The following is a 14,305-nucleotide window of genomic DNA, read 5'->3' on the forward strand; positions in this document are numbered from 1 at the left end:
AACCTCTGTTAGTTTACCACAAATTGTACATCTTGATTTATTTAGAGCTCCTTTAGTGGGATTCTGTTTGTCTTCATAAAGAGACAAACAAGATGTACTACAGAATTCCTGGAAGGATTCGCTTGAATCCACTTGAGCGACAATAGTTCCTTTCATCGTAGTTATATCTCTGAAAAGTAAGTGAACAGCTTAAAGTCAACTTGTATTTAAAAAAAAAATCAAATGTAAGAGTAATAATTAACATTTCTAATTTCCACATATTTTACCCTGGGAATCAAACACCATTTTTAGATCCATTAAATCACGTTTACTATTTAAAAACTCTTGGCAATAAAATGTGAACACAGAAGATAAGGAACCAAAATGATTTCATACTATTAAATCTTTGTCAGTACCCAATTTATCTTCAAACTCCTTAACAAGGCTTTCAGACATTGGAAACACTTTAAAAAATAAAAGTAAAAAAAATCAGTTGTTATTATTTATATATGGAGTTTAACATCAAGGCCTAATTTCCTGAGATACAAACTTATAACACCTAGTCAATTCCTTTCCCATAGGTAAGTAGAAAACTTGGAACGATCTAGGTCACAGAAATATGACATATATTCTAGAGAGGATATATGAACTTATTTAGGTACACCCCTATAGCCATAACCCAAAAGGACCCCACCTACCATTCTGTACAGCTCTGTAATGCAATTCGAAATGGTAGGAAACAAAAGTGATGACCTGTGAAGTTTTCCTTTAATGAAATTCTGAATTTCAAGATACTATACTACAGTATGTAAAAGTCTACTACTGTAAAGCAATCTAAAAACTATGTAACTGTTCCAATACTTGCATTTATTAAACTTGTACAGAGAACCTTTCCAAAGTTCTAAGATCTAAACTATCTTCCCAAATTTGGGCCGCTCCAAGAGATGGCACAGAAGGAAAGCCCACCTGGTTCGACCGTGCACATAATATACCATGTTCCACTATTTTTAACTAGTGAAGCAAGACCTAAAAAATAATGTAAGAAAGAACTGTCTCTCCCCAAAGCTATCCAAAAACTGGTACTTGAGTCTTAAAACACGGCATTGTAATGACTGAATGTTCAAAACTAACATAAAAACATAAAATCCAAAGACTTGCCAACTTAAAATAATCTTAATATGAAGATAGTACAAAATTTGATCTATTTTAATGTGACATACATTGCAAAACAATTTTATCTGGCTAGAATTCTAATAATTAATAATGCAAATAAACATGCATTTTGACAAATTCAAGGAGTTCAATGGAGATTAGAGCCAAAATTAATTACAAGGGCCTGGTATCTAAATCAACCCCAAACCCTATCCAAATAAGAAGCCTTTTAATCATCAGCCACCCAGTGGTAGTAGGGAATCCTCCAAAGCCACTGCAAATCTGAGTTTTGCTTTAAGATTCAAACAACTAGCTTACCAATTTTTCAAACATCATAATTTGCCTCTAAGACTCAGGATTTTCCTAAAATTATATACCACCAATATTCAACCACATGGAATTATGCTGAAAGGTAAACCTTACCTACACTTGTGGTGAGCACAGCATAACTTAAGAGACTTGTCCAATCACTATACTGTACACCTGAAACTAATGTAACGCTGTGTATCAACTGTACTTCATTTAAAAAAAAAAGAAGGAGAGAAAGGTAAACCTTACTTTTTACACATAACACAAAGTTTCTTTGGAGCAGGCTTGTGAGAGAAGGAAGAAAGGCAGGTGGTAGAACAAAAGAGATGAGCTGATCCTTTTCGTTGATAAGCCGTCTGTCCCTTCTGTAAAGGTTTTTTACAGTTTGCACAAGTGACTTTAACTGGTTTAGTGGGTTGTTGCTGTGCAGAAGGCTGGAAAATTTGTTTAGGAAGTGAGGCCACTGGTGATAAAGAATCCACCCCTGGTTGTTTCTGATTACGAGGAAATGAAGCTGACTGGGAAATCCAAGAATCTTAAAAACAAAATGCACAAGGAAGAATAAATGAAACAGGTATTTATACACATTGGGATCTCTATCAAAGAAACAGTTTTAACTTCCCATCCTGTACAAGTTTAAGACATTAATAAGGCAGCAATGTAGCAGAGAGGTAAAAACCCAAGGACTAAGAATGCCTAGTTGACATTTAGACTCCACCTACTAAACTGGAAAGTTAAACTCTGTACCTGACTCTTCTCTAAACTGGAAATGGTACCAACCTCATAGGAATGGTAACATTAAATAAGATAATACATGCAATAAAACATAGTAAGTAGCATAGAGGAAGCATTAAAAAATATTAGCCGTTACTGATTAAACAAGAATTTACAGAATATTCCTTTAAGTAAGGAACACATACACAAACATAAAAGTTGATAATGAAAGTTATAATAAAATTTTGGCCAAACACTTGACAAATATAATACAGGTCTGATAAACTGTATATATGATTATATTCAAAACACCTTTTCAAAAACAGCTTTTTCCAAGGTGCCTGGGTGGCTCAGTTGCTTAAGCATCCAACTCTTGATTTCAGCTCAGATCATGATCTCACAATCCTGAGACAGAGCCCCACGTAGGGCTCCGCACTGAGTGTGGAGCCTGCTTGGGATTCTCTCTCTCCCCATCTCTCTCTGCTTCTCCCCACTCATGTACCTGCACGCATGCGTGCACGCTCTCTCTCTCTCAAATAAACATTTTTAAAAATAAAAACAGCTTTTCCCATGTTTAGTTCCATGGCCTCTAAATAGACCACATAATACCAAAGAAATTAGAGTGTTACACAGAATGATAAGCCAACGTATAGTGACTCATCCAACATCATTATTACGGTCTCACTGCAAACGGTTTCGGCATAGCACAGAATTAAAAGATATGTGCAACATTAACAGTAGAGTGCAGAATTTATTTTTTCTCTCTTAAGCTGGTACTTAGCAGAAAGTCTCCTGCTTACTACACTAGTTACTGCTCCACAGATCTCTCACTACACTATCAATACCATAACCTTTTTTCCTTTTGAAACTTTACAGGCCACCATTTCTAAATTCTACTATTGTCTCTAGTAATTTTTTTCTTTTCTAGGTTATTCCAAATTTTCAACTTCCATACATAAAAAGTTACCCTTCTATATGAAAAACAATGGTCTTTTTCCTTCCACAGGAAGTACAAATTTATCTAGAGCTCAGGGAAACTTCTTTATTTTCAAAACCTTGAAGAGGGAGATTTCCTGGTTCCGACCCAGTCCATCAATATAATTATTTCAAGGGGCTACATAACACTGCTACTGAAATTTTACCTTAGTCCGTAATACCCCTCTCCACAAAATTATACTTCATATGTTGAATAACAGTGCATTCTGGAATCCTGTTATTCTGCTATGATCAGGGCAATAGACCAGTTTTAATAAATAGATACAAATATTAATGACTACAAAGAATATACAGTTGGCTCTTGAACAACATGGGTTTGAACTAAGTGAGTCCACTTACATGCAGATTTTTTTATAGTACAGTATTGTAAAAGTATTTTTTTTTATGATTTTCTTAATAACATTCTTTTCTCTAGCTTAGTTTACTATAATACAGTATATAACACATATCATACAGAAAATACATGCTGTTATCAGTAAGGCTTCCAGTCAACAGTAGACTACTAGTTAAAGACAAAACAAAACAAAACCCGAAGGCTACTAGTAGTTATGTTTTGGAGTAGTCAAAAAATTATATATGGATTTTTCAAGTGCATGGGGGGTGGGGAGAGAGGGGAAGTTGACACTCTTAACCCTTACTATGTTTTTAAGAGCCAACTGTAGTCACTAATTGAAAATTCCACCTTATGAAGGCCCTCCAATCAAAACTTGTATTTGAACATATGCTCAATTTTGCAGGTTTATCACTTGAACATATTCTTAAAGAAATGAGTTAAATTTAAGGGCATCGATTAACTTGATTTTGAAAAAAAAAGGCATACTTTTTTTTCGAATTTACTTTTAGACCCTGTATAAATAATATGTCTCCATTTATCTATTTTTCAGTTCTTATATATTTCTGCTACCAAATTTTCACATCCTCCAACATGAAAATATTTTTAGGAAGGTAAGTTTTGTCTAAACCTTCTATTTTATTCAAAGGACATCAGAGGGCAGCAGTTTAATTTGCCCAAATCACAATTAGTCTGACAGCTAGTATAAATAGCCAAGATTTTATAACTCCCTATTACCAATAAAAACATCACATTTAACAACAAGAGCGAATTCAGAAACAAAAGAGCAAAAAGGTATATCTGTTCAGTTTTTTTCTGATAAGTAGTATACATTCCCTTGTATAAGAGCTTGAGTAAAAAGGAACACAATTGGTTTTTTTTTTAAGATTTTTTTATTTTTTATTTTTCTTAAGTAATCTCTACATCCAAAATGGGGCTCGAACCAATAACCCCAAGATCAAGAGTAACACACTATACAACTGAGCCAGCCAGGCACCCCCAGAAACACAATTCTTACAATGATATGCCCCTTTGACTCAACAATATCCCTAAAGAAATAAGTATTTCAAGATACAGGCATAAAAATATCCTTAAGAGTTATTTAAATAGTGAAAACTGGAACCAAGCTAAATAGAGAATAAATCAAACATATAGACTTGATATGGTCAAAAGTTCAAGATGTTTTGTTAGGTATTTAAAGGGGTAGTAGGAGGAAAGAGTTTACAAAACAATACCTAAACTACGATCTCAGGTTAGAATTAAATGTACTACTCTCAATGGTGAGATTATTTCCTTCCTCATACTCTTATGTTTTTAAAATATTTATAATTACAATAAAGACAAAATACTTATTTTCAAATTAATTTGAGCATTAGCATCTTAAACTTTTATTTGAGCCTGAAAGTTACAATGAGAAAGAAACTAACATATAGACAGCTGACGTGTAAGTTTGTAAGACTTTTCTGGACGGCAATATGACAATATATTTCTACAACTTTAAAATGCTCATACAAACTCACAGATACATGCCCGTACCCAGACTTGCCTACGAAAATACATATACACACATAGAGGGAAAGAGTCTTGGAAGGCATGAGATATTTTACAAATTGAATAGTAAGGAACATTATTTCTTCCAAAGTCATTATAAACCAGATAGATTTTTTTTCAACCAAAAGTCTTTGGAAGGATAGGGACAGTGATATCGTTTGGCCTTGTAACTTCATTTCTAGAAATATACTCTAAAGAAATAATGAGAAATTTGAACAAAGATGTTCATCATAAATCTATAATAGCAAAATATGGGAAACTGTAAACACCAAATATGGGAATGATATATCCATATCCACTATGCAGTCATTAAAACTTGTATATAAATGTTATTGGTATGAGGAAATACAACATAATATTAAAATGGGAAAAAAACAGGAAGCAAAATTATTCAGAGTTGCATGTCAACCAAGTGATAATGCAAAGGAAAAAGACTGAAAGAAAACCACTCAAAGGACTGACGCAGTAATCTTCAGTTAATAAAATACTATCAGGGATTTAATTACAGATTTTCCAAACATTCTTCAACAATTAAACATCACTCATAACCAAAAAAAATAAGTAAAAAGGAAAAATGACCAGCATTTTATAGCATTCTACAGTAAGCTTTAGTCATTCTTTATTATTCTCCACAATTTCTAGGCTGACAAAGTTGCTAATAAGCCTAAAAGGATGAAAAAAATGAGAGAAACAGAAAGAAGCATATATGAGAAAGACAGACATATAAAGGTTTAGGGGCAGAGGTGAAAGATAAAGGGACATACAAAGACATGGTCATCAAAAAGCCAGAGTTCTTGTAACTTCTCTTTTTAATGTTTTCACAGAGCAAAACTGTCTAAAGAAAAATTTTTCAGATAGTTGCGAAATTTACCAGCCTTCAAATATTAAAATATAAAATGCTAGTAAGAAAAAATTAAAATCAGATAAGAGTCAAAATTAAACACAAGTAAAGTAAAAACAAATCTAAATGTGCCTATTATACAATACTAGGTTGTTACATAAGTGTTTATCTTTTTTTTCACTATTTACACATTACTACTAGACAGAACTAAAATTGTATTAGCAAAAAGTAATTACATGACAAGTAAGATGCCAAACTGTTAGACTTCAGTAGTAGTTAATGTAAAAGGCATTTTTCTCCAATCCTTTAGACATAAATTTCTGTGATTTTCTAATAATCTGCAGAGAAATACATGGTTTTACATCTCTTATTAGCTAAAATTTCAAACTTACAAGTCAATAGAATTAACTTATCTTACATGAGTAAACTAACCGAGGTAGTACCAATTACTACAATAAAAAAAGGAGCAAGCAAATAAATTCATTTACATGGGGTAGATCACGTACTGCTTACCAGGATTATGATGAGTTGCAGATTCTCCATTCTGAAATACGTCTCCTGCCACATTCATTCTACCAGGATTAAAAGGTCCTACTCCAGTCTTGGTCTGTGAAGTTAAAGATGGGGTGTATGTTTGTATATTAACACCAAAATTACTTGACTGCAGTCCGTTAGAGACATCTCCCAAGTTGGTATTCTGCAGTGATGTTACATGTGTAATCATTAAGTTCATATCTCGCCCGTCAGTATTTTCTAATTGGCCATCATTCACAGAGCTTACACCTGTTTCTAAGGTTGTAACATTAGCAATCTGAATTTCAGAGTCTGGTTCTGTGGTGATACCACTATTACCCATTCCTGCATTTACCTTACTTCTTGAAAAACTGGAAGTGGAGAAATCCACATCATTGGTTCTGTTTTTAGATTCAGGAGGTCTCCGTTCAATAAAATTGGAGGAATTTTTCTCTTGCCCTTGATTTGTTTCCATGTCCTCTTCATCATCAATGACAATTGTCTCACTTACACTTCCCTTCTGAGAAGCCAACTCTTTTGAGGATGGAAGAATTTTGGAATCATTTCCTTGTAGTTCTTCATTTTTTGATGATGTAAATGTTACAGTCCTTTGATCAGCTACCACTGGTGCAGAAGGTGGGGGAGGTTGTACGGGTTCGATAAAAACAACATCATCATCATCTTCCACTGATGAGTTTTGAAATTTATTAGATCTAGAAACTAAAGGATTAGGTGGACCACTAAATGAATTTCCTACATTGGTGAGACTAGTTGCCATGGCCGTACTCCCTAATAAAACAGGAGTCTGATCAGTCAATTCTAATCCTCCCACTGAACCTGTGTCCATGCCAAAAAACCTGTCAAGGAGATGGAAAGAAGAAAAAGAAAACATATGTCAGTATAATCTTTTGTTATTCTAACTGAAAGATTTATTTATTTATTTATTTGGCTTTTATTTTTAAAGTTTATGTGTTTATTTTGAGATAGGATGTGAGCACATGTAAGCACGGCGGGGGGGCGGGGCGAGGGGCGGGGGGAGACAATCCCAAGCACGTTCAGCACTGTCCATGCAGAGCCTGACGTAGGGCTCAGCCTTACAAACCATGAGATCATGACCTGAGCCAAAATCAAGAGTCAGACGCCCAAATGAACCACCCAAAGCACCCCTGAAAGAACTTTTTAAAGGTAATTTTCTTTTTTATTCTAAATGACAATTCTTATTTAATAAAGGAAAAATTTGGTATCCATTCTATGATGTCATTCACTAAATTTCATATAGTCTCCATGGGAACCTCTTGCAATATAAAAAGGTAATCCTCCAATTTTCAGTAATGATATGTAGTATATTCCCACTTCCACCACCTCCTTTCTACCATACTATTTAAGCTATAAACTTTACCATTGGAAACATGGATAAATCCTTCAATATACGTTTGAACAGGAAAATAACAAAAACCTGGCAATAAAAATCCCTTCTCTATACATTTATCCTATGTATCTACTGTATTGAATAAGGTGACATGATCTAATCCCTAATTTCCCTTGCCTCATCTTTTTTTAATCCCTTTTTTTTCATATTCCCTGGCCCCCTTACAACTATATAATTGAATCCTTCTGAGAATCTGAAATCCTTGTTGACCTTATCCAGGAAGCTTAAATCCTTATTTGCCAGGCACTATTGCTGTATGCTTTATATCCATGTATCAGGCTGAATAATGGCCCCCAAAGATATCAGATCCCAATCCCTGGAACCTGTAAATGTTACCTTACATGGTAAAAGGGTCTTTGCAGATATGATTAAGGTCAAGAATTTAGAAACAGATTAGCTAGGTGGGCCCTAAATGTACCAGTTTGCAAAGGGAGGTAGAAGGAGATTACAGGCATAGAGGCAGATCAGAGACTGAAGTGATGCAGCCAAGGGATGTTGGCAGTCACCAGAATGTAGAAGAGGCAAGGAATGGATTCTCTGCCAAAGCTTCCAGAGGAAGCCTGGCCCTGCTGACACCTTGATTTGATCCCTGTGTCACTGATTTCCAACTTCTAACCTCCAGAATTATGAGAGCAAAAATTTTCTATTGTTTTAAGCCACCAAGGTTATGGTAATTTGTTACAATGGCCACAGGAAATATACACACTACACTTCCTAGTTATATCTTCAATAGAACACTTGATATAGTTATAATTTCTGTCCCATTTTAATGAAGAAGAATTTATGTCTTGGAGATGCTAATTAACCTGCCAAAGTCACACAGCTAAAATGCATACCCGGGTCTTTATAACTCAGTAGTCCAAACTCTTCATTACTCTGCTGTATTCAACCAATTATTTTCTGAGCTCCTGATAAATATGCAGGGCTATGCTGAAGCCAAAGAGACTGCAAAGAGTTAACAGTGAAGAGCCAGAAAAGAAAGAAGGTAAGTTCTTGAGCAATGGGAGAAGATGAGGTCATGGACACAGGTGGTAGCAGAACTAATCTTGAACATCAATCACCTCAGTTTCAGTGACTAAACAGGAAAGAAAATATAAAACAGGCAGAGGATAAAGGGTGGATATAGATTGTAGGTTAAAAAAAAGGGACGGGGGGGTGTAGGTTAGTTTGGAGACAAGGTGGATGGGTATTTGAAGTGGTTTATACATGGTAGCCTAATTTTCATAAAGTAGGTTTTCTGAGATGGTGAGAAAACAGTGGTGTACAAGTCTTAAAAGACTGGTTCAAGAGCCCCAAAGCCAACTCTTGAGTCTTTTGTAGTCCTCTTTCTCTAATAAAGTCATTTAGCCCGGTTTAAAAAAATAAAAAACAAAACGGGTGGTTTAAGAACATTTACTACTTCGGGGCGCCTGGGTGGCGCAGTCGGTTAAGCGTCCGACTTCAGCCAGGTCACGATCTCGCGGTCCGTGAGTTCGAGCCCCGCGTCAGGCTCTGGGCTGATGGCTCGGAGCCTGGAGCCTGTTTCCGATTCTGTGTCTCCCTCTCTCTCTGCCCCTCCCCCGTTCATGCTCTGTCTCTCTCTGTCCCAAAAATAAATAAATGTTGAAAAAAAAAAAAAATTTAAAAAAAAAAAAAATAAAAAAAAAAATAAAAAGAACATTTACTACTTCATATATGCTGCCATTTGCTTATTTTGCTATAAAGAACTTCTGAAACAATGAAGATGACACTACTATACATATCACTTTGGCAGATGGAGTAACAAGGACAGGGATAGAGAAATTGTTCATTGTATATTTCATTGTTTTTCTTAATTTTTGAACACAATTTCTCACTTATTTTTAAAGCAAAATTTAAAGTTTTTAACAACAAATTGGTAATAGAGTTATCAGAGAAGACCTCTTTGGCCAGGTGACATTTACACTGAAATCTGGAATGACAAGAAAGATTCACTGTGGCAAAATTGTAGGAAGGGCATTCCTACATTCAAGCCTGAAGGCAATGAAGCTGGTGAATCCAAGCAATAAAATAAAGACCAATGTGGCTGAACAAGTTAGGGAAGAATTGTAGGAGATATAAAAACATGCACAGAACAAGCTTCCAATGACAACAAGTTAATTCATTAACTGCATTCAACAAAGATTTACAAAGCATCCAACCTAGTATGCACAGGACACTGATCTGGACACCTGAGGGCGGTGGGGGGAGAGTGGGAATCAACAAACAAAACACATCCCTGCAATCAGAAATCATGAATTTTAAACACAAGTTTGGATTTTACTGTAACAGGTTGAAACACTGCAGTGTTTCCACCAAAAGGTTAACATGTCACTTATGTTTTTAATACATCTCCCGGGCTGCTATGTGGAAAATGGATGAGAAGGCAAGACTAGAGGCAAAGAAACCACCTAGAAGGCCACTGATCCAGCTGAGAGATGATGGTAACTGAAAACAAAGGTGACGACAGGAGATGGAAAAAAACTGAACAGATTAGGGTTTTTTAAAAAGCAGATCTTACTAACATGAAAAGATCAGTAAGATTACTGTGGACCAAAAAAAAGTTACAAGAAAACAGAGTATTACTACTACAACGTTATGCATTCCCCAAAAACCCATACACACACATATTCTATTTTTCCTAAATTACGTAACTTTTATGTAAATTCATGAAAAAAAAACTCTGTAAGGATCACACTATACTGATAAACATTGCTTATGGGAGAAGCAGGGAGTCTGAGTAAGAGAGGTGACCAACAAGTTGCACTTCAGATTTATTTTTATTTTTATCGAGAGAGAGAGAGAGAGAGAGAGCACACAAGCAGAGGAGAGAGGCAGAGGGGTAGAGAGGTAGAGGGACAGAGAGAGAGAGAGAGAGAGAGAGAGAGAGAGAGAGAGAGAGAGAGAGAGAGAGAACCCCAAGCAGGCTCCATGCTCAGCATAGAGCCCAACACCGGGCTCATTTCCATGATCCTGGGATTATGACTTGAGACAAAATCAAGACTCAGTCAATTGACTGAGCCACGCAGGAGTCCCACAAAATTGTACTTAAGAGTCAACATTAATCTAAAAAGAATTTCAGGCAGCTAAGCACCTGAATGAATAATGTAAAAAACAGGCACCTGGCTGGTTCAATCAGAGGAACATGTGACTCTTGATCTTGGGGTGATGAGTTCGAGTCCCACATTGGGTGTAGAGATTATTTAAATAAATAAATGTTTTTTAAAAACAAATAATGGGGAAGACAGGAGTCAGTACAGAAAATAATAAAAAGTTGATAAAGCGTTAGTTAAAGATGAAGGAATTATCACCAGATATAAGAGGAATATAGGTTAAGCACTTTTCATAGACATTAAATAGGGGTATATCAACCATTTTATGAAAACACTGGATAGACCATATCTAACTGCTCTTCTCACTGCATGTCTAAAACAGTGCCTGGGCACAGAGTATACACTCAGTTTTCCCAAATATTTGTGGAAAGGCAAGAAGGCAAAAACTCCTATGTTAACTTTGATTACCAGAGTTATTTTTAAGTAACCTTTACTTATAAAATTCTGATCCCTTATTTGATATATATTGTGCTATTCTCTAACCATTAAGCATCTTACTTAAACCAAGTTTAGTTTCCAGAGGGCATCACATCCTATTTAACATAGTAATGAAATGTTTGTAGTAACAAACAGTATTTTATAGGAATGGCTATTGTATTTTCACTTAACTGTGACAAAAACCTCTTCTGAGTTAAATAAAATAGATTTTAACTTTTCTATAATAAAGCCATACTTCAATACATTAAAACTACCCACGGTTCCAAGACATCAGAATTCAAGTACTATGTATAAAGCTGAATTCCACAGGAATGCAAGCTGGTGCAGCTACTCTGGAAAACAGTATGGAGGTTCTTCAAAAAACTAAAAATAGGACTAACCTATGACCCAGCAATTGCACTACTAGGTATTTATCCAAGAGTTACAGGTGTGCTGTTTCGAAGGGACACATGTACCCCATGTTTATAGCAGCACTATCAACAATAGCCAAAGTATGGAAAGAGCCCAGATGTCCATCGATGGATGAATGGATAAAGAAGATGTGGTCTATATATACAAGGGAGTATTACTCGACAATCAAAAAGAAATCTTGCATCTGCAACTACGTGGATGGAACTGGAGGGTATTATGCTAAGTGAAATTAGTCAGAGAAAGACAAAAATCATATGACTTCACTCATATGAGGACTTTAAGAGACAAAACAGATGAACATAAGGGAAGGGAAACAAAAATAATATAAAAATAGAGAGGGGGACAAAACAGAAGAGACTCATAAATATGGAGAACAAACTGAGGGTTACTGGAGGGGTGGGGAGGGGGATGGGCTAAATGGGTAAGGGACACTAAGGAATCTACTCCTGAAATCATTGTTGCACTATATGCTAATTTGAATGTAAATTTAAAAAAAAATTTTTTTTTAAAAAAAAACAAAAGGTGAATTCCAAAACCAGTCTCAAAATCATTGCTCTGAAGAGCAAGAGCTGTATGTGCACCAGTGTGGATGACATGCTAATACTGAAAAATGGCAGAAGATACATTTATATCTGCTTTAAAGAAAATGGATAATTGTATCTAAAACTGTAAGGGGTGACTACTTGCCTTTCACAAAGATCTACAAATTACCATTCCACACTCTAAGATGTTTTAAATATTTCCAAAAACTAAAATATACATACACCATTACTCTAAAACAGTTCCTCACTAAGGAAGACTTCTTCATGGTAAAACAATAATATATGCTAAGGGAAACCTTCACATAAGGCCTTCACATAAATTTAAGTAAACATCAAAAAAATTTTTAACATTACCACTCTACAGAAGGTATTAAAAGTTGAAATATGCTGAATAACATTGATTCAAAATTTTCATAACTCAATGAAATTTTTTAAAAATTAGTGCATCCATCCAGTAATATTTAACATTTATTTGATGCTTGTTATGAGCCAAATATTCATGTTAAAGCAAATCCATGAAGGAAATCACTTTGTCTTCTTTATACAGATCTAACAACAAGAGGTGCTGGCTGGCTCAGCTGGTTGATCATGCAACTCTTGATCCCAGGGATGTAAGTGTAAGTCCCACGTTGGGCCTAGAGCTTACTTAAAAAAATAATCATTATCATCTTCAAAGCTAAGTTGCCCAAGACCACAGACAAGAAGTTAGATGTCAGGATTTGAATACTCATGATATCTAATATGTAATTAAGTATTAAACAATAAAATAATATAGCACAGTTCTTATTAATAAAAAATTCAGTAACACAAAAACCAACTCAATATTCAAAATATGCAAGTATCCAAAAGAAGAAATATCAAGCTTGGGGCACCTGGATGGCTCAGATGGTTGGGCGTCCAATTTCGGCTCAGTTCATGATCTCACAGTTCATGGGTTCGAGCCCCGCGTTAGGCTCTGTGCTGACAGCTCAGAGCCTGGAGCCTGCTTTGGATTCTGTGTCTCCCTCTCTCTCTGCCCCTCCCCCTCTCATGCTCTGTATCTGTCTCTCTCAAAAATAAACATTAAAAATTAAAAAAAAAAAAAAAAAAAAAAGAGGTATCAAGCCCAAGTGCCAGGCTAAAAGGGATTTAAAAAAACAAATGAACTTTAATTTGCAGTTAATATTCATGTGCCATAAGGCAGGAAAAATCCTTATCAAGGTAACAATTTTCGGAGGAATAAGGCATAAATCTATTGATGTTATGATATGAAATGTATAGGCTTTTATTTTTTTTTTTATTTTTATTTTTTCAACGTTTATTTATTTTTGGGACAGAGAGAGACAGAGCATGAACGGGTGAGGGGCAGAGAGAGAGGGAGACACAGAATCGGAAACAGCCTCCAGGCTCCGAGCCATCAGCCCAGAGCCTGACGCGGGGCTCGAACTCACGAACCGCAAGATCGTGACCTGGCTGAAGTCGGACGCTTAACCGACTGCGCCACCCAGGCGCCCCAGAAATGTATAGGCTTTTAATGCAGGAGTTCTCTGGATCCTTTCTATGGTTTTAGCACACCTAAAACAGAAGACGATTTCCAAGAAAGAAAAGCTAGAACTGACTTCCCTCTGGTGGCTGGCTGCTAGGTACCAATTCATTCTTCTCGGAAGAAAACAGTGGAGCAGAGAATAGAACTTTCTTTACCACAGTTAGTTCTCTGCAGTAATCAACTTCTCAAAAACAGAGTAAGTACTCAACTATAACAACTGTTCCCAAATCCTAGACTATAAATAAATTTCGCCACCTCTATATGTCACTGAGAATGTTTCAACCACCAAACACTTAATTTACTCCTTTTATCTGATTAAAAGTTGACCTGATTAAATCTGATTTAAATCTGATTAAAAGTTGACCACTTCTGGGGCACCTGGGTGGCGCAGTCGGTTAAGCGTCCGACTACAGCCAGGTCACGATCTCGCTGTCCGTGAGTTCGAGCCCCGCGTCAGGCTCTGG

General features: G+C 35.8%; 1 protein-coding gene across 2 annotated transcripts in view; it reads right to left on the reverse strand.

Annotated features, from left to right (window-relative positions):
• ZMYM2 (zinc finger MYM-type containing 2) overlaps positions 1 to 14,305 on the reverse strand; it is a 106,550-nt gene that overhangs the window by 66,732 nt on the left and 25,513 nt on the right. Inside the window, exons 1-4 of one of the 2 annotated variants that reach the window (XM_025923485.2) lie at positions 6,742 to 7,243; positions 6,387 to 6,480; positions 1,690 to 1,975; positions 4 to 169 (exon numbers count right to left, since the gene is read on the reverse strand). In XM_025923485.2, the coding sequence (XP_025779270.1) occupies positions 4 to 169; positions 1,690 to 1,975; positions 6,387 to 6,480; positions 6,742 to 7,233 (1,038 nt within the window). In that variant the 5' untranslated portion in view covers positions 7,234 to 7,243. Of the gene's footprint in view, positions 1 to 3; positions 170 to 1,689; positions 1,976 to 6,386; positions 7,244 to 14,305 lie in introns of those variants that run through there. The other variant, XM_086715483.1, reaches the window with a different exon arrangement.

This window comes from Puma concolor, chromosome A1 (assembly GCF_028749965.1).
Source record: "Puma concolor isolate L17-30 chromosome A1, mPumCon1.1.hap2, whole genome shotgun sequence".
Taxonomy (NCBI): Eukaryota; Metazoa; Chordata; class Mammalia; order Carnivora; family Felidae; genus Puma; species Puma concolor.